The 20,651-nt window shown below is 33.4% G+C and overlaps 1 protein-coding gene across 1 annotated transcript; it reads left to right on the top strand.

Annotated features, from left to right (window-relative positions):
- The first annotated feature begins 8,813 nt into the window (after positions 1–8,813).
- Positions 8,814–18,854, top strand: LOC134280654 (uncharacterized). The gene is made up of 3 exons (XM_062763095.1): positions 8,814–8,994; positions 17,696–17,924; positions 18,156–18,854. Exons 1-3 carry the CDS (start codon positions 8,938–8,940, stop codon positions 18,398–18,400), a joined length of 531 nt encoding a protein of 176 aa, XP_062619079.1. The 5' UTR covers positions 8,814–8,937; the 3' UTR covers positions 18,401–18,854.
- The last annotated feature ends 1,797 nt before the right edge of the window (positions 18,855–20,651 follow it).

The raw sequence follows: 20,651 nt of genomic DNA, 5'->3' as shown, positions 1-20,651 counted from the left end.
AACAGGAAAAAATCCAGTCAAGAAAATGCAATATTAAACGCAAAAGACGTTTAATACAGTTGAAGCCATTGCTTCCTGCCTTAAAACTGTCTGCAATTGCATAATATAATGATAATATAGAGGCACATTGAACTTCGTTTTTACTTGATACCTTTTGTTCTTTCTGTGATACGATTCTTTTGATTGCTTCAATTAATATTTTGTTCGGTTGAGTATATCGGAAAGACTCTAATTTTTGTATTCTCTGGTTTAACCCCTACATAACGATATTATGTCCATGCAAACAAATTTTCATGAAGGGTTCCAATAAATGTCTTCCAAGCCTCTTTCGTTACACTTCAGAGAAATAGCTATATATATTTACAGCAGAGAAGGAGAAAGATCAGGAGTACTGTACAATAATACGAGGGCCGTTCAAAAAATATGCAGATTTGTTGCACAGAAAAAAATATATGACGATATAATCGGGCAAAATGTCACACATAATATAAAAGAATCTTTACTTATATGGTCTTCAAAATTTTATATCAAAATGTTGTAAATTGGTATCAATTTTGAGTGATTTTTCAGGACATATTAAGTCACGGAGCAGCAAAATCTTCGACGTCACAGGCATTAAAAAAAATATGTGATTTATCTCTCATTTTCTCAACATTTTCCCAAGAGAACCTGCACAGTTTGAGTTACCTTACCTATTCAACATTCAAACACAATTACTTGTCAAGCTTTATATCTATTAAACAAGTAAAGAATATTCATTTTTTTTTAAACCAAAAACTGCAGGCATTTATGAGATATAGTGTGATATAATTAGTGACTCTCAATCACGTTCTTTACAGTTCGGATAAAGTTTTCGTTGAAAATCTTCTTCCTGTCCTCCCTTATTGCCTGTTTACAGAGGTCTAACGGTCTAAAATTTTAATTTGCTATTTGTTTACTACTTGTTTTATTATGTATATTTTGGATCTATGTTGGCGATATTTTGAGCATTACACATAATTTATCAAAAGTGTGGTGTGCCGTCAATTCAGGAGACGTCATTTTCACGGTCGTTTTCACGGGAATCGCATCAGAGAAAAATCAGTATATTTCTGTAAATACATCAAATATCACGTCAGAAATCTAAATACATAATAATAGAATAATTTAAAGAAACATTTGAGAAAATTGTCGAAAAATATCGCGAAGTATAGAAAATAAATGAGTTAAATTTTTGATTCCGCATGCTTTTGCTTTAAATTTTTTGTCGTGCTCCGTACCTCTCCATCAGCGATATCAGCATATCGATAATTTTAGTGAAAAATTTTTAAAATACAGAAATTTTGCACAAAATTCGTTGGAATCTTTGAGATACATATTTCTGTGAAATTTCATAGCTATACGACGTCTGTAAGAGTAAATAATAGCACAGTCCGCGTAATTTTTGAACGGCCCTCGTATATTCGAGAAATGATATAAAATAGATGTGGATACATGTACTTAAAAATTCTAAATTTGAAATCACAAAATTTTACTGAAATAAAAAACAAAAAAAGTAATTTTGAGACTTTTCAACTTTACATTTCCCATGAAAATATAATCAGGGTTTTCTGACATCATTTGTATAGTTGCCCATCAGTAAAAATGAAACTCGTTAATTAAACACTTTCTCAAAAGTTTTTATGTAAAATCATTTTGTAAAATATTTTCATTAAACACTGAAGTTGAAGTTGATATTGAAAGATGCTCGAATTGCTGATTAACAATATCTACGTAGTTTTGTGAGAACATGTCTTCCAACAACCTGTTAAGATTTCTATGGATCAAATTATAAGAAGAGTATTTTGCTTATTCATATGAAGCAGAATTTGTTCAAAATCATATGCTTAAGGAAAAAATACACATGTTGCAGCCTTTAACTCGATATTTAGATAATTATGTGGATATTGTATTTTATCAATTCTTTAACAATAACACATGTAACTTCCAATAATATTTTTTATGCCCCCGTAAACGAAGTTTCGGGGGTATATAGTTTTTGTCGTGTCCGTCTGTCTGTCTGTCTGTCTCTCTGTCTGTCTATCTGTTTGTCTGTTTGTCCGCAAAAACTTTAACCTTGCCCATAACTTTTGATTTAGTGGAGCTATGACTTTCATATTTCGCATGTGTATTCCTTGTGACGAGACCTTTCTTTGGGTACCACCAAATTTGACCTTTTGACCACTTTTGAGTTTGACCCACTTTTACATGAAAATTTTAAACTTATACTTTGGCCATATCTTTTGAACAGTAGATACCAAGACATTTATACTTCATATATGTAATTTTTGTTGAAAGTCCTTTCATTGGATACCAACAACCTTGACCTCTTGACCTTGACCTTAGAGATTTTTTTACTTATAAAAACTTTAACCTTGGCTATAACTTTTGAACAATAAGTACTAGGGCTTTCATACTTCACATATATAATTCTGATAAAAAGACCTTTCATTGGATACCAAGAACCTTGAATCTTTGACCTTGACCTTGATGTTTGACCTAATTTAAAAATACAACATTGACAATAATTTTGGAAAGGTTAGGACTGGGCATTCATACTTCACAAATATAATCCTTGTGACAAGACTTTTCATTTGATATCAAGAACCTTGAATTGACCTTAACCTTGGTGTTTGACCTACTTTTTACAAACTTTAACCTTGACCATAACTTCTGAACAGTTGGGGCTAGAGCATTCATATTTCACATGTGTAACCCTTGTGACAATACCTTTCATTGGAATATCAAGAATCTTGACCCTTTGTCCTTGATCTTAGAGTTTGACCTACTTTTTACAAACTTTAACCTTGGCCATAACTTTTAAACGGTAAGGGCCAGTGCTTTCATACTTCCCATACGTAAGCTTTTACACAAGGCCTTTCTTTAGAACACAACAACCTTGACCCTTTGCCCTTGACCCGGATTTTGTCCTATCTTATAAATTGTTAACCTTGGTCATAACCTTGAACAGGTGTAGCTTTTGTTTACATATCGCATTTCGTGTGAAAAGACCTTACTTTGGTACCAACATATTTGATCTGCATTTAAGAAAGCTTAACCGTCGCTATGTTTCAGTACGGGGTCATCAGTGTTTCACAAACACATCTTGTTTAGTTATATCTCAGTGAGCTTCAAATTAAAGATACCACGGAATCTGGCAAATTTGTTTCATATCTGATTATTTTACTAGAGAAACGAATGCTACTCTTAACCTAACTTGACAACTAAGCTGTATAATTGGAAATTAAACGAAACTTACCTGGAAGTTGAAGTTTGATTGTAATTCTACGAAATCACTGGAAAGGAATGGAGGAATCACATGAGATAGCGCTAGCCTATCTGGCCTCAGTATTTAAATCCAATTAATAGCCGAAGATGTAAATACACAAAGGGTAGGGAAAAATAACAACTTTTACAGGGTCGGGCATGTGATTCCTCCATTCCTTTCCAGTGATTTCGTAGAATTACAATCAAACTTCAACTTCCAGGTAAGTTTCGTTTAATTTCCAATTCTACTTCATCACTGTCCAGTTCATTACAGAACCACATGAGATTTTAAAGCTCTGAGGCTATTAATGTAATAAAAACATTGAATGCAATTCAATTTATTGCTACAATGTAATCTACTTATATAAGTATATATACATCACTGTATTTCAAAACATGACATTTATTTATCAATGCACTTATATATTGTTTGTCCTAAAGACATGTTCTCCGCATTAAAGTTTTTGTTGTAAAATTTGGCGAAAGTTTTTTCCTTAGCCCAGCCCACTTGTGCCAGTATGGTGTCTATTGGACATCCCATTGAAGCTGCACAAGATGTCGACGCAGCACGTGTACTATGCGCAGTGTAAACATTAACATCCACACCACTTTTGCTAAGCACCGATTTTATCCAGCCAGCAATAGTGTCACATGATACTGACGCATGGGGCTTTTGATAGCTAATTAATAATGAATCAGTGTTCCTTATTTCTTTTGTCATGTCAATGTATTTTCTCAAATGTTGAACTATACACAAATTTCTGTCCTCATAAGCCGGTAATACGAGTTTATTCAAATGAAACCCAGGCCTGCTTTGTTTAAGTAAAGAATCAACTCTAAATTCTACATAAGAATCCGTAAATTTTAAATTTTCCACTGATAACGCTTTAAGGGTTTGTACCCTTTGTCCAGATAATAAAGCTAAAAGCATTACTGTCTTCAGCGTTAACAACTTCAAACACATATCATCAAAATTAATTGTTTTCATCCAGTTGAACACTACTGAAACATCCCAGATTTCTGAATATCTTGGAAAAGTAGGTCTCTTATTAAAAACACCCTTGAGAAATCTTTTAATTAAGGGATGCTGTCCCACTGGATAATGCATGGCATCAACAAGAGTAACTACTGACGATAAAGCACTTCTTGCTGTGTTTATCCCAGAATAGCCAATGCCACTCTCGTATAAAAAAGTTAAGAATTCTAAAACTTCCTTCACAGGTGTTGAAAAGGGATTAACTTCCCGTCCACTACAGAATGTCTCCCACTTACGGAGGTAACACTCGTATTGTTTAGTTGTTTTTTCTCTCCATGAAGACAACAAAATGTCTTTAGTTTGCTCCGATAAGTGTTTACTCTGGATTGATCTCCTGATAACAGACATATTAGTAAGTTCAACTTTTCCCATATTTTGTGTATCTGCGTTGTCCCCGGTATGCCCAACAGAGTTTTCCTCCTGTGAACAAAGATTGGATTTTCTATGAGCATTTTCATTGCAGTTGCATAATATGGTTGTGTTGGCCAATCTGGCATTATTAAAATACCTGTGGCTTCATCTAACACTATTTTCTGTAAAACCGAAGGTATCAAACTAAAAGGTGGAAAACAGTATAATTTCATGTCAGCCCAAGAAATAGAAAAAGCATCAATTGCAAAAGATTCAGGCTCTGGTTTCCACGACACAAATTTTTCTAATTGACAGTTATTGCGTGTAGCAAACAAATCAATATCTGGATTAAAATTCAATTTATCACAAGCTGATTGATAAACTTGTTTATTAAGCATCCATTCATATTCCTGTTTAAAATGTCTACTCTCAAAATCTGCCTTGCAGTTTATTTTCCCAGGAATATGAGCAGCTGTAAGCCAAATATTTTTCTCATATGCCCAAGTCCAAATTTTTCGGACCATTTTATTGCACTCTAAAGAACCACTACCTCCTTGTTCTCTAATATATGCAACAGCAGTTGTATTGTCAATTAAAAGCTTTATGTGCATATCTTTCTTATCATTACATATTGATTGCAATGCAAAGTAAACAGCTTGAAGTTCTAAAACATTTATATGATAATTCTTTTCGGATTCTTTCCATGGGCCACCTGTTGATATGCTCAGTGATTGACAATTGCAACCCCAGCCTTGCAAACTTGCATCAGTTTCAATTATCAAATCCGATTGACCTCGGGTAATTGGGGCCTTAGAACCCACAATGTTTAGTTTCCACCACTCTAAGTCATTAATTGCTAGATTTGATAAATGAACTTCGGCATCAAATTGACCCCTTGACATCTTTAAAGCCAAAATTTTCTCATTCTCTAATTGACGATAAAACAACTGTCCATGTGGTACAGCTGGAAAACTTGCCACCAAGTTTCCAATAACAGTGCTAAGATCTCTAATTGAATTTCTTTTTGATTTAAGATATTCATCACAAATTGTAACCACTTTCAATGCCTTTCTTTCTGTAATTGCAATTGTCATTTCTACTGAGTTTAGTAGAAAACCTAGATATTCTATTTCTTGGCTTGGCTGAAAAACAGATTTTTCAGGGTTAATGACAAATCCACAATTAACCAGCATGTTTGCTGTAGCAATTGCATTTTCCTGACATGCTTGAGCATTGTCACCTTGCAAATAAATGTCATCAATGTAAATTACAGATTGATGGCCATTTTGTCTAAGCCTTGAAAAAACTGGTTTCAGTACCTTTATAAATAACCGAGGGCTCATGCATAAGCCCATAGGACATGCTCTATACATGTAAAGCTTTGAATTCCAATAGAATTTAAGATATTTCTGATAAACATCTGCAACCGGTATGCAGTAATATGCATCTTTTAGATCAATGGAAGCCATATAACAATTTGGTGTTATCATCCTTAAAACTGACACCAGTGAATCCATTTTAAAATGGCGATACTGAATAAATTTATTCAAATGTTTCAAGTTGCATATCAACCTGTATTTACCATCTTTTTTAGGTCTTAAAAATATAGGAGACACAAACTGGTCTTTTTCCTCTTCACTTTCCACAATTACTTTTTTATCAAGTAATTTTTGTATTTCGTCATCAATTGCTTTTTTCTCTGTCATATTAAATTTGCATTGATGCATTGCATTAATGTTTTGAACTGGTTTACTAATAAATTCAAGTTCAATACCCTTCACAATGCTCAATATTTCTGGATCTGAAGTGAACTCAGTCCATTGATCTATAAAATGCATGATTCTGCCACCTTCAAATTGTAATATGTCTCTTTTAGCATTCAAAATAGTTTTTTCTATAAAACTTGCATATTCTTCAGATGTAGTAGATTGAAGTTTTACCTCAGTCAGGGTCTCTGTTACTGATCTTTCTTGAATCTCTTCTGCTGACTTTGATTCTTCTTTTTCCAAGAAAAATCGCTCTTGTTCCTCTGACTGAACCCAAATCTTTTCCCGTTTTTTGAAAAATCCCTTCCAACATTGCCTACTTGACGAGCCTCCTTCAGAGACTTAGGAAGGTCATCTCCGAAAAGCAAAGATGTAACCGGGACATTGCTGTCACATAATGCAGCATAATCACTTTTAAGTACTGGTCTTAATAAATCTCTCCGCTGCATAGACATAGTGGTATTCGCATGGCCTAATAAATAAATTGCATCAAGACAATTTCTTATTTCTGCATCATGCTTCTGGCCATCCAAATTTAACAACTTGTTTGCTACACTAACTATTGCACAAGTTGACTTAGTGATCAAACTCTGAACATTCATCAATCTTAAGTCACGCTTTTTTGTAAAAGCTTGTTTGTGCATTTGGCGCCAAATTTCTTTGTTGACTTTAGGCACAATGACTTTTTCACAATTCTTTGGCCTTTTGTGTGACTCTTTCTTTTTCTTTACAGCATCAATAGAATGCTGTTTAGAAAATGCTTTGTTAGTTATGTTGGCCAATTTTTCAGAAATTGCTGAACCAACATCATCATCATCATCTAAAAGAGCGTCCATTTCTTCTAACACTGAACCACTCTGCTGATCATCCAATAGATCAACTTTGGCTCCGGAATTTCCGGATTCCAAAAGACTCTTAATATCATCAGTATCATCATACTCAGAGTCATCTGCCTCCCCCTCCTCCATTAAATCAGCAGAACGCTTGTTGGAAGTGGAAGGCTGGTCAGTAACCATAGGTTTGGGGCCTGCTGCCGCTAATGCGGAAAAAGCATCCCCCATTTTATTAATGCCAGTAGCAACTGTGTCCATAGTACTTTGAATTTTAGTCAAAGCATTAAAAATTTGCTTTGAATCTGTTGTTAAATCATCATCAAATGACCCCAGTAGGGCATCCTCTTCACGGCCAGTAGCCATGATGAGTAATAAAACAATTAAATAAAAAATAACAAAATCCTTTGTTCACTAATAAACCGCGGGAAAATCACTGCTGCTTAAAATAAACACGTCTGCACTGAAGCCCAGATAAAAGCGCACTGAGGCCAGATAGGCTAGCGCTATCTCATGTGGTTCTGTAATGAACTGGACAGTGATGAAGTAGAATAAACGTGATGATTTCAACTTTTGTGTTTATGTCTCCTCCCATTTTATCGCTACTCAAGTGATTGTCCTGAATACTAGCGATCAAGATATACTACCTACTGATACCGGTAAGTTGTTTTTACACAGATTTTAAAAACCTTTATAAAACTTGTCATTTTGTATATTGTAAATGATTTTTAAAATGACCCTATCAAGAAATGTAACCTATTTGTCGTATTGTAGATGACTCGTTTCGTATCAATTGTTACATGTAGGCCTATTTTGTATTGATTTGACAACTTCATCTATAAATTGAGTTCATCCCTGTGACCGGTCAACAGGGATGTTTACTTCTAGGCACCTGATCATACCTCTGAAATTTCTAAGGTTCCTTATCCCAACTCTGGAATTCCAGGGGTCCATTTTTATGCCCTCTTTGTATATTTGTATTGCTGTATGGATTGTTGTATTGGATTTTTTTTAGATCGATCACAATTCATTGTCTTATTTTTAACATATATTTTATAAAGGAAAATATTAGAGTATACGTAATTCTGGATAAATATGCCAGAACTTCGTCCATTATTGTTTGTGTGCTTATCACAAAATAAAGGTTCGTGAGGGTTGAAATATAATGAAATCTACCAAATCGGACGTTGCCTTCTTTCTTTTAAAAAAAAGCATTAAAGTTAATTTTTGTTTCAGTATGTCTTGAAAAGCTGACGACTATATATCCTGTCTGATGTAATTAAATGCATCTTTCGTCAGCGAGTTTATTGCATCTCACCTATAAGTAAATCCCAAAAAGCCAGACTCCAGATACACAAGCTACTCTATCAAGGATGGGAATTTAAAATATATCCGTAAATATTCCGTCAATTACGACCCATTAACTCTAATTACTGTATTAAAGTAAAGGCTGCACAGGTACACTGTAACGTCGGTTTTAAAGTTCATCTTTATAACCTGTCAATCATTATGGAAAACAGGTGGTATAAGTGCGAGCATGCCCGACAAAGACTAGTTTGTTAGTTAAATTAAAGGCGATAACGCTGCACAAAGTTTGATTCAAATGTAATTGATAAACCTTGGACGATATCAGTACTGAACTGTTTATGCAGGTGCACATTGTGATAAAATGGAGTCTTCCACAGACCGAATTTCCTCAAAATTGGAAATTTTAAAAGCAGATTTGGTAAGATATTTATAATTTATTTTTCCTAGAAAAAATCACCTTATTCTATTATTTTTAAGTCATGCACATTTCTACGAGATTTGTAAATCCCTACATGTCTGAAAAAAAAACACTGGTTTTAATTAATGGGGAAAAATATTATATATACAGATATGAATAAATGTTTATTTTTGCTGTTTTTTTTAAACCAAATTTGTTTTTAGATTTGTCTTACATTGTACAACTGAAATATTTAGATCTGTATCGTTAAAATAAATCTTTCTGTAGCATCCGCCAATGGTTCAACCCTTAAAATATTACAACCGTTTAATAATTTTAGCATAGTAAATGTTACTTACATGTAGATATTATAGTTAATTCGTATATAGTAATACTTTGACTTATTATGAAACCTTAATAGAATTAAGACACATCAATAATTCCTCATTCATCTCATTCATTCTGCAAATTTGCAAATATTTTGTGGACATGTAAGTAATGTTAGACATTTGTTGCATGATAGTGAGGGAAATATGAAGACTTATTCAGCCAAGAAAAATCATATTCCCCGAGGGCTTCGCCCGAGGGGAATATGATATTTCTTGGCTGAATAAGTCTTCATGTTTCCCGAACATTCATGCAATGAATTGTTTATTATACCGAAACAAACAAAACCTTTGAAATAAACATGAACTTTCGAATTCGGCACCGCTCTCAAATTCACTTTCATTGTTAACGTAAAGTTTCTATAAAACCCTTTGGTCAACACATTGTCATCAGTTTTGTGACGTAAACCAGGCTATTGTGACGTCTACTAGTCTCGGGAGTTTTCGTTCAACGAATTAGAACTATATTGCGGGAAATTCACTTGGTGTTCCGAAGAGGTGGAATATGATGAAAAGCGTGCCGACGACGGGAAATATGAAGTTTTACGGCCCGATCACGTGAAAACCTAGAACCAATCAGACAACGCGTTGTGTAGAATATTTATAATGAGGTATAATAATAAAGCTTTAAAATCACACGTAAATCTCAAAGGAAAATACTATGATAATTTGTAATTCACAGAGCAAACTTAATATGATTAAATAGTGTAAGCCTTTTGGTGTTTTTTGTAATTCATAACCTTTAATAACATAGTTAATTATTTTTTTTAGTGTTTCTAAATATCTGAGGTTCAGCATAATTCATGATTTCTTTTATCCCAAATAACAAAAGTTATATGTTTATCACTTTTTTTCTTTCTTGTTAAATAACAAAATAGTTTTACATCTGTGGAAATCTTATGGTTAAAAAAATTCTACTTGTATATAATATATTATTTAATGAATAAAATATGTTAAGGTTCAATCACGTCATGTTTTAAATCTTTGACAGTTTTTTTTACGTCAAGTTATTGATGTATAGAGAATCTTTATTTTATGTTGTTTGAATCAATGTCTTCAATAATAAGACCTGCGTAAGGGTAAACAAAAGTGATATTGTATCTTTTATCAATCAATCAATGATAAGTTTTCATCCTTAAGTAAACAATCAAATAAATCTATTCTTTATAGCCGCCTTGTCTGACTATTGATAAAAAAGGAAGCTCTTCGTTTCACGTTGAACATAAATCACAGCTTTCAACGAGAGGAGAATGGCAATTAATTTCCCATTCATAATTCAAATGCAAACTAGGACAACATTGACGTTGAACTATTAAGAATCAAAGTACTGAAAGTACTGATAGACGGAGGCTTGGAAGAACATGATTTGTTGTCTCTTTGGGAATTTTTTATTCATGTTCTGACCCCAACATTTGCCTAAAGGTAGTTGGCCATATCTTTTGAACATTAGATACCAGGACATTTATACTTCATATTTGTATTTTTGTGGAAAGACCTTTCATTAGATATTAACAAGCTTGACCTTTTGACCTTGACCTACGAGATTCCATACTTATGAAAAAATTTTAACCTTGGCCATAAGTTTTGAATGGTAAGGGATAAATAGTGCTTTTTATACGTACATATGTAATCCTTGTAAGAAGACCCAGAACTTTGACCTTTTGACCTTGGAGTTTGACCTACTTTTATAAAGCAAATCTTGACCATAACTTGAAAAGGTTTTGGGTTAGTGCTTTAATCCTTATGACAATACCTTTCATTTTATAGCAAGACATTTGACTTTGGAGTTTGGCCTACTTTAAAAAAATATCATTTATCATAACTTTTGAAGGGTTAGGGCTTCATACTTCACATATGTATTCTTTGTGGGAAGACCTTTCATAGCATACCAACAATCATGACCTTTTGACCTTTACCTTGGAGATTTCCGTACTTATGGATTAACTTTAGCCTTAGCCTACTTTCATATTTCACAATTGTATTTCCAGTAAGAATACCATACTTTTGGTACCAATATATTAAATTTGCATCTTCGCTATATTGCCACACGGGGGGCCAGAGTGTTTCACAAATACATCTTCTTCATTTATTTATCGTGGTCTAATGTTTAATTATGTAATTTACTGAATTCCCATTTTTCATCAAAAGGACAAACCACTCTAATTGCAATAAACTATATTAATTTGAATTCTTTAGTGACTCATGGTAAGAGCTTCCTGAAATGGGAGAAAACCAAAAGTACTTTACTATATCTAACTCTTCAGGACTAAATGGAGCTGAGATACAAGCATTCAGATATATCAATGCATAGATCTAAACATGCACATTCAACTTTTGATTAACAATTCTGTTGTGTTGGGTAATGAACATGAAGAGGATGCAAATATTTCAAACATTATGAAAAATATTAAGCAGAACAAACGCCTGTTTGGCCCAGATCATGAAATGTACTAAGCTCTATAGCTTTTATTTTCCAGTGTGCATTAATCCTGACTTCCAAATTCTTACTTGACTGGTGATACCTTAAGAAAACATTTGCATCCAGGTGAAAGTTGACACATACCGCAAAATGTGCCATCCCATTGTTTAAGTTTAATAAAGTGATTACAACGCCTTAATACTAGATCTCATTGATTCAACGATACCCTAATATCCAGTATTATATGTGATTTTACGGATAATACCCAATTTCGTGGAAAATCCTTCCCGTTTCAGAGGTGGATCCAGCCATTTTTGAAAGGGGAGTTCCAGGGTTGTACTGTATACTCTATATTCTTTCATATAAAAGGGAATAGTGAGTGGAAGAAACTTAATGTGTGAGAATCTATCTATTTAATACATAAGTTAGACGTACAAATACATGTATTTTAATTTATTCTCGGAAAATGTTTTTTCTCTCTCTTCTCTCTCTCTCTCTCTCACTTGACAAAAAATAAAGGGGGCTTCCAACCCAGGAACCTACCCTCCTTTGGATCCACCAATGAACCGCTTACAAGCATTCACCCATCTTTGACACTTTTTCAATATCTCTCCAAGGTTTGGGAAACCTAATAAATTTAACTCCTTGCATATATTTTTGTGGGCATACTTTGAGGGCTTGGGGTAAAAAGCTGAGTGGAGTGGAGTGGAGTGGAGTCGTGGAGTCATAGAGTGGAGTCGTGGAGTGGAGTCTGTATTATAACAATACAGAAAGTTTGAGAACAAAACAATTTCTTTTGCATACAATATCTCCCCTTCATTGTCGTTTTGGATTCGTGTACACTGTACCAAGAATGAAACAAGAAACAAAAGAAGTCCATGCAATCAAAAACTAACGACCTTTAAATGTCAAACAGAGAATCACCTAGAAATGCTTTACTACATAATATATAAACACTATCTAAACTTAGCAAGACTTTTTGACCTTATTCGCCAATCCCAAACAGGCAAACCTAGCAAGAAGTGTTGACAGCTTTAATATCAAACAGAGAAAGAGCACTGCAGAACTGATGACAACTACATAATTATAAAGGCACATATTTTTAAAAAATAGGTTTCACTATTAAAGATATCCTCTTTGTTGGAATTTGAAGGTCACAATTTTTTTTTCTGTATCTCTATCTTTGTATATAAACATATATATCTAAATATTTACATGCATATATCCCTTTTAGGAGACATGCTTCAGAATATAGATGTTAATAGACTCGACTGACAAATACATATCATACAGCTGTGAAACATAAAATGGATAATATTTTTTGAAATGTTTGCTGAGAAACTGGTGTTGCTATGTCTGATTTTTGAAACACATTTTAAAGGATGATGCATTACTTATTTTTCAAATTTTTAACCTTTGTTTCTTGAAGAGGAACTTGTGATACTTCATTCTTATAATTAGTTTTGTCACCCGCGTGGCACAGTGATTGGAGTGTCTGCTCTGAGTCGCGCAGTAAGGAGCTGATCCTTACATTATGGGTTTGAATTCCACTGTGGGACTAAATAGAGACATGTCTTTCGGATGAGAACGCAAACATCAATGTCCATTGTACTGTGTCGCAGTAGTTACTAGCACGAAAAATACCCTTCACTGCTCAATGATCAAGTATAGTGCGAGTAGAGGACAAAAATTACGGCTCAATCTCCGTCCGCAGGTGATGGGGTCTAAATATGAGTTTAAATTCTCGAGAGGGATGTAAAACAACATACAATTAGTCACAAAATTAGTTTCACCAATATTTGATCAAGCTTATTTTATAATGTGACCAGAACAAAAATTATACATATCATAAGTAATGGGGAAAAATAGTGCTTTCGTTGTATTTTGCTGGTCAATATATAACATGCAGTCAATGGAGAATTTAAAAGAAAGTTTATCCCAATAACGATGTGCTGAAATGTATTTGGTTATTCAATTTTATTTTTAAAAAGATGACTAGGTCAAGCAGGATTTTGTCAACTTTGTGTTGTTCTTAAAATTTTATGGTTTGCTACAATGTACAAAATATTCAATGATTTGTCAAAAAATCATTACATTCAAATCAATTTTATTTTATTTTACTTGTATTATATAATGCGGTAGCTTTCAATCTCTATCTAAATTATTTTTTAAAAGTAAAACTATCTTATTTAATTGTTTGTTATTTCTCATTTTGTGTAAATATTTACAACTCTGCTTTTGGGCGTAGAGGTTAGCAGGTATTGGTAAATTGTAGGATACACTACAGAACATTACTATATAGTAGATGTAGAGCTATGGAATTCAAAAAATTACTCAGGTAATCGAACACAATCCCTCCTTTCCTTTTCAACTCTATATGCCCAAGCTATAGCTGTCTGTGATCACTGAGAGACTGTTACAATAATAGTTCATACATATTGTAGATGAATGAGAAAATGGGGGAGGATATAACCTTCAAATGTCAACACATCAATGGGAATAACTTTTTGTTTTGAGTAACAGAGACCAAGTGACCCATATGCACTCCCATCCCAACAGGCGAGAAGTGTTGACAGATTTAATTACTGCGCTTGAAATGCTTACTCATTTGTTGATTGTAAATAAAAGAACTGAATTAAGTGGTATATTGCTTTTGTCAGCAAAAAAATCTAAATGTCACCTGTTAACTTACACAAACTAAAACAAACAAATGTGTTACTATATCTGCCCCTCCAACTACAGTATATATAATAATTAATCAATAAGATATAAATAACTTAGTTTACAACACATCTTTATGATCAGAAGTAACCAAATACATTTCATCACATCGCTATAGGGATAAACATTTTTTAAAGTCCCAATGAATTCTGTCAAAATGTTTTCATCAATAATAAATAATTGCCTCAATGATACATATACTGGTTGATAGACTGCATGTTATACATTGATCAGCAAAATAAAAAGAAAACACTTGTTTTAGGGTGGGGACATTACTTTTCATATGTATTAATAATGTTATGAGTCACATTTATAAAACTATTTATGAAACTAATTATAGGTATAAAACAGCTCCCTTTTCACAAAACAAGGGTAAAATAATTTTATTTAAAGTTAATTGTGTGTCATCGTTTAAAATGCGCAATGTGTACTTTAAAATGAAAAAAAAACCAAAAAAAAAAAAAAAAAAAAAACACAAGTTGTTGAATATTTTACTTTTTGAGGTTTTCAATTCCGGTAATTATATTTATTTTAAGTCTAGTAATTAATCCTGGTCAATTGTTAAACTTCAACAGATCCAATGGCTGATATGTATTTATCAGTCGAGTCTTAACACTCTATTCTGTAGCATGTCTTCTACTTTAACCAGAAAAGGAAGATACTGTTAAGAAGATAGAGATACAGAAAAAAATGTGACCTTCAAATTCCAACAAAGGGGCTATCTTGCACTTTAATACTAAAATGAAAAAAAAAATGTGCCTTTCTCATTAAATTGCTGTCATCAGTTCTGCAGTGCAGTGCTCTTTCTGTTTCTGTCAACACCTCTTGCTAGGTTTGCCTGTTTTGGGATAGGCGAATAAGGTCAAACAGTCTTGCTAAGTTTAGATAGTGTTTACATAAAGCATTTCTAAGTGATTCTCTGTTTGACATTTAAAGGTCGTTAGTTTTTGATTGCATGGACTTCTTTTGTTTCTTGTTTCATTCTTGGTACAGTGTACACAAATCCAAAACGACAATGCAAAAGAAATTGTTTTGTTCTCAAACTTTCTGTATTGTTATAATACAGACTCCACTCCACGACTCCACTCTATGACTCCACGACTCCACTCCACTCCACTCCACTCAGCTTTTTACCCCAAGCCTACTTTGAGTCACTATTGCAGATTCCATGACAACAGTGTTTTAATGCATCCTTTTTTTGCACAGATTAGCCATAATATTACTTTAATTTACACCACAAAGTAAGATTCAAGCCACTGTTTTGGTCATGTAAACATAGAAACATGTGGGTCAGTTTGTCCCATCTAAATAGTTTGCAAAATCTTCTGAAATATGTGATAAGGAATTCTAAAAATAGATGCAGCAGAGATTCTGTACCTGTGCTATAAACAGATAAGACGCAGCTCTCTGCTGAGTCAGTGAGTGAACATTTAAAATATGTCAGTTTCAATTAAACAATGATGCAGATTTCTTTTACCTAGGTAATGTAGGGTATTAATGTGATAGGACCTTCGCAAACTAATTTAAAAGCCCTCAGGCGAGGTCAGATAATTATAGGTTCATGAGGAAAAAAAAAAGAATTATGTATTGTTTTTGGAAAATATTGTGACCGAATTAGATTAATTGCATCAAAATCAGATGCAGAGAACTGCACTCGGTGATCTGTTTTGGTTTCCCCGACAATTTAAATTCTGTGTCAGCGAGAGTTTTTATCAGCCAATGAGCGTGTCAGCAGCAGACTCTATACATCACTGATCACCTGTCTGTATACAGCGCATATCTGATATCAGACAGGCAGGCCAGTTTATCAAAATTTAGCCTGGTTCCCTGTCCCTGTTTTGCTTCGTGTACTCCTACCTTGGAAAGTATGAGCCTGGGGACTAGGCTAATCAAAGTTAACGTAATTTGCCGCTAGATGGCGATCGCAAATTCCCTTCCGCCTCAGATGAGCGGTACCAATAGAGCGGAGGCTAAGCCTCCGTCTAAAAAAGCAATCGTAAATATCTTTACACGAAATATAATTAAAGTAATCTTATATACACACAATTCAACATTTTTTCCCACTTCACTTTGTTTGATTACACCTCACATACATTAAAATGTGACATGAGTTCGAATGAAATTTTAAGATCCTGTGGCACCATTATAAAGTGGGTTATTAATTTCTCCGTCGCGACATGCGGTAAAGAAAAGGTTCAACACAATACCCTGTCAAATTGCCTTATCACAGTTACACAGACTAACTCCTTCTTTGTGCAATAATGCAGCGGTACATTGTTATCATGCCTTATTAAATGCACACGATTAAACTATAGATGAAAAAAGTCGAAAGATTTTCAAGGATTTTCTCTGTGTTATTACGTAAAATGCATTCAAAATTTTAATTCGTGTATGGGATAATTGTATTTCTCCAAAAAGCCCTTAAGCTAGAGTTTCAAACAAAATCTTTTAAAAATAATACTGATTTCATAGTACGATATTTGATATAGTACACTTATTATTAAATATTACAAATAATGACAATTATTTTCATATGTCAACTGTTGATTTTCTGAAGTAATTTTTTATAAATGGCTAAAAATGTCATAAAATAGGACAAATTATTTTCCCTCAAAAATAGACCATCTCGAAAAAAAAATGTTTTGCGAGACAAGCAACAAAACCACACCATAATTCAACATAACTTTTCTATAAGAGCGGTTTTTGTCTAGTCTAATGGTCAAATGTTGTGTACACTAAAATTGCCATATTAAAATACTTTTATCACTTCGATTATCGTTAATTCCCATAAACAAACTTGTTCGTTTCTTTCACACCAGAGGATCTCCGTCTCGAGGTTTACCGTTATTCACATTGTACATGTATAGAAATCAACAATTATACACAAACTTCAGTCATTAATTGGTCGTTTAGAGTCAGTCACCGGGAACATTTTATCCTCGTGTACCCCCCAACCTTTGAATGCAACCTTTGTGTTTATTCCGTGTTAATGATACCTGTTTTAGAATTAATTCAATTTAAACAAGGCTACAAATGTTCAGTGTTAAATTTTACAACAAAAGAAAAAAAATTTAAAATCATGCTCAAACTTATACTGACGAATATTTTCATTTCTAACACACAGTTTTTGTCTTCTTATAAATACATTAGGAACATAAAAAAATCAATGAAAAACAACATCTTATAAATTTTGCAGAAAGCAATGAGGTTACAAGACGTGAAATTGATGATGCAGCTTATAGGAATAAATGAATCTATCCAGAGTTTAGCTAAGTCACGCCGTCAGACTCCAAATAGACATCCTCGAATAATGTCCACTGCCGACTTCAATGCTACGGCCACGCCTTTAGTTAGACAACAGAGTGCTCCAACTTACAACAAGCTACACAGAAACAACAGCACAGGGTCCATTGAGTCAACTGGAGGTAAAATATTGGAAAAGAAGAAAGTGGAAAATAAATGAATTTCTTTTACAGCTTTCTGAGTTTTTATGAATATACTTTTGTAAGAATCCAGTGCCAGTAGGGAAAAAAGTAAAAAATTAATCTTTAAGATTGTTATTTCAACAGAGTTATTTTTCAATATGTACACATATAATTAATAAATAGTTTTTTGACCAGATTTATTCTAACATGGAACATTCTACTTCCTTATAGAAATTGGAGGTTCTGTTGAAGACATCAACGAAGAAACAATTGATGAGCTTGATGATTGCTTAAATTGTTCGTTGACGTCATTTCCACCTCCGATACCCACAATTCCAAAGTCTCATTCTCTCGCAGTGATGACGCCACTTCCGGACGATGAAGATGAAGTAGACGACAGTAAATACGAGGGGATTTTAGTGACAAATATCAAACTTTGGAAATATTCACAACAGAAGTGTCACCATAAGACGTGAAATATCTTCATTAGACCAACAGAGGATTGTTTCTCATATTATATGAACATCAAAGTAATTCAGTCTAACATCATGACCGAGTCGATGCACTAAACTACACTGTAAGCTAGATGAGATGGGAACTGTATTTTATTTTATAGGAACTATATTTTGAAGCACAGTTTTATGTGCCTAGTTCTTTTGAATGACCATGGATTTTCCGTAAATATATGCGTGGGTTTCTTAACTCCCTCGGGTGTTGTACGAATTGAGCTGACAGTGCATTTAGATGCAGATGCATGTGGCAAATACAAATTTTGTCTTATTGTGCTGGTAACCGCAATTGCGAATATGCAGTTGAAATCAGTATAAAAGACTTACTGCCAAGGAATCAATGCAATAAAGAACTATTAAAGATAGCTCTACGTCTTAGAGGTCATTATTAATGGTGATCAGGAAGTATCGTGTGGAGTGTAACGTCAAGACCATTGTGCAAATGTGTGATATTCTAATTAGTTGACAATTGATGTTAATTATTATTTATGAAGCAGAAATAGATTAAATAAAGAGGACTTTTCATAAGCACATATTTGATATGAAAAGATGTTATAAAATACTGATTTCTATAGCTTTAATGGAGGAAATTTTCACCTTCATATAATGCGTCGATTCAGTGGAATATATACAGATCAACACTAACACTGGATGTTTGAAACCTCAGATTTAAACACTCATTTACTTTAATAAAGCGATTCTGATGTTAAAAACATTCACATTATTTGCATTAATTTTGAACAGTCTTTAAACTTTGTCATTAATTATATAAATGATCCGAACAGTTCTTGTATGATTAATTTGAAAAGGGAAATAACGAAAGGTAATCAATCTCAAAAGTCCATTTATTTAATACAATATAAATCAGAAGCAGGCCAAACACAGACCTCACAAACATTACGCCCGTGGTTTGCTCATCTTAATGATATGGCAAAACAAAAACCAAAAAAAATCGTAGACAATCCAGTGTCTATCAGTAATAATGGCATAAAAATAGTGAGAAAAATCAGTTTATAAGATTGCATTTGCTGATAAGTTAGCATCCTTGTATATAACAAAGAACTGTTGATTTTCTTGTTTCAGCAATGTGTTTGTCAGTAGCTTATCTCGTTTTAGAGATTGTTCGTTATTATACATAGAGTACTAGGTAGTAGAATCAACTCCAATTGCAGGTAAAAAGAGTATAATGCTACATAAGAAAGGGAAGTTCACGTTTGAGAAGTTGAAGTCATCATGTTTTTATAAAGCTTTGATGTAAGGTTACCATCAATCTCTTTGCCTGGTAAATATCCAACTATGAAACAGGTGTACTAAACATGTTAAACACTGCAGTATCTATTATTTCAAGCTCACTGAGATATATATGTATATCTAGTCGAAATGAAATAAATGAAAGTAACTGTTGTTGTCTAAAGAAAAGACGTCGATATATCGAACCATCGAATCGAATGCTACAGGAAGTGTATTTAGCACATCATTTGCACATTATTTATACTAAAGCCAAATCTAATATAAACATTATATATATAACTGTTGGTGTTACCTGGGTACAATAGAAAGCCCTGCTAAATATCACAAGCTGACAAAGTCTCACGATGATGGTTATATTGGTTTACAGTTAAGTCGAACATTTTTTACACACCCACATCCGTAAAAACTTTCACTTATACATGGATACCCATGTTAAAACTAATGTCCAAATATCTCACTTCTATTCTCAATGACCGTGAAGTGTAGGGCAGCGCAGCAAGAATTCCATCGGTATCGAAAGCAAGTTTTTTAACTTGCTTAGATAGCCGAGCGGTGTGCACTGCTAGGAGACAGATTCCGAAGGTCGAGAGTTCAACCCCGGGTCGGGGCGGAAGTGGGTATATATATATATATATATATATATATATATATATATATATATATATATATATATATATATATATATATATATATATATATAAAAGCACTAAAAAACCAACAACACTGTATATCCTAAATGTCGGATCTACCAAGTAGATACAAGGTCACGGATGGAAATTTATATAAAGCACTAAAAATGACCAACGACACGAACAATAAAAATTGTCAAATTTTCGGGACGCCCTGTCCCTTCCTCAGGACAAAGAAAAAAGTTAGAAAGTCATAAGAACAAAGGAAAAAGAGAAACAAGAACAACTAGCACTACTACTAAACTACTAAACACTAGATATTTACATACTTAATTACA

The sequence above is a fragment of the Saccostrea cucullata genome, unplaced genomic scaffold (genome assembly GCF_032062105.1).
Source record: "Saccostrea cucullata isolate Sc308-1 unplaced genomic scaffold, CSIRO_AGI_Scuc_v1 ctg842, whole genome shotgun sequence".
NCBI classification, from domain to species: Eukaryota; Metazoa; Mollusca; class Bivalvia; order Ostreida; family Ostreidae; genus Saccostrea; species Saccostrea cuccullata.
The sequence above is the reverse complement of the archived record's forward strand: the minus strand, read 5'-3'. Positions and strand labels throughout refer to the sequence as shown.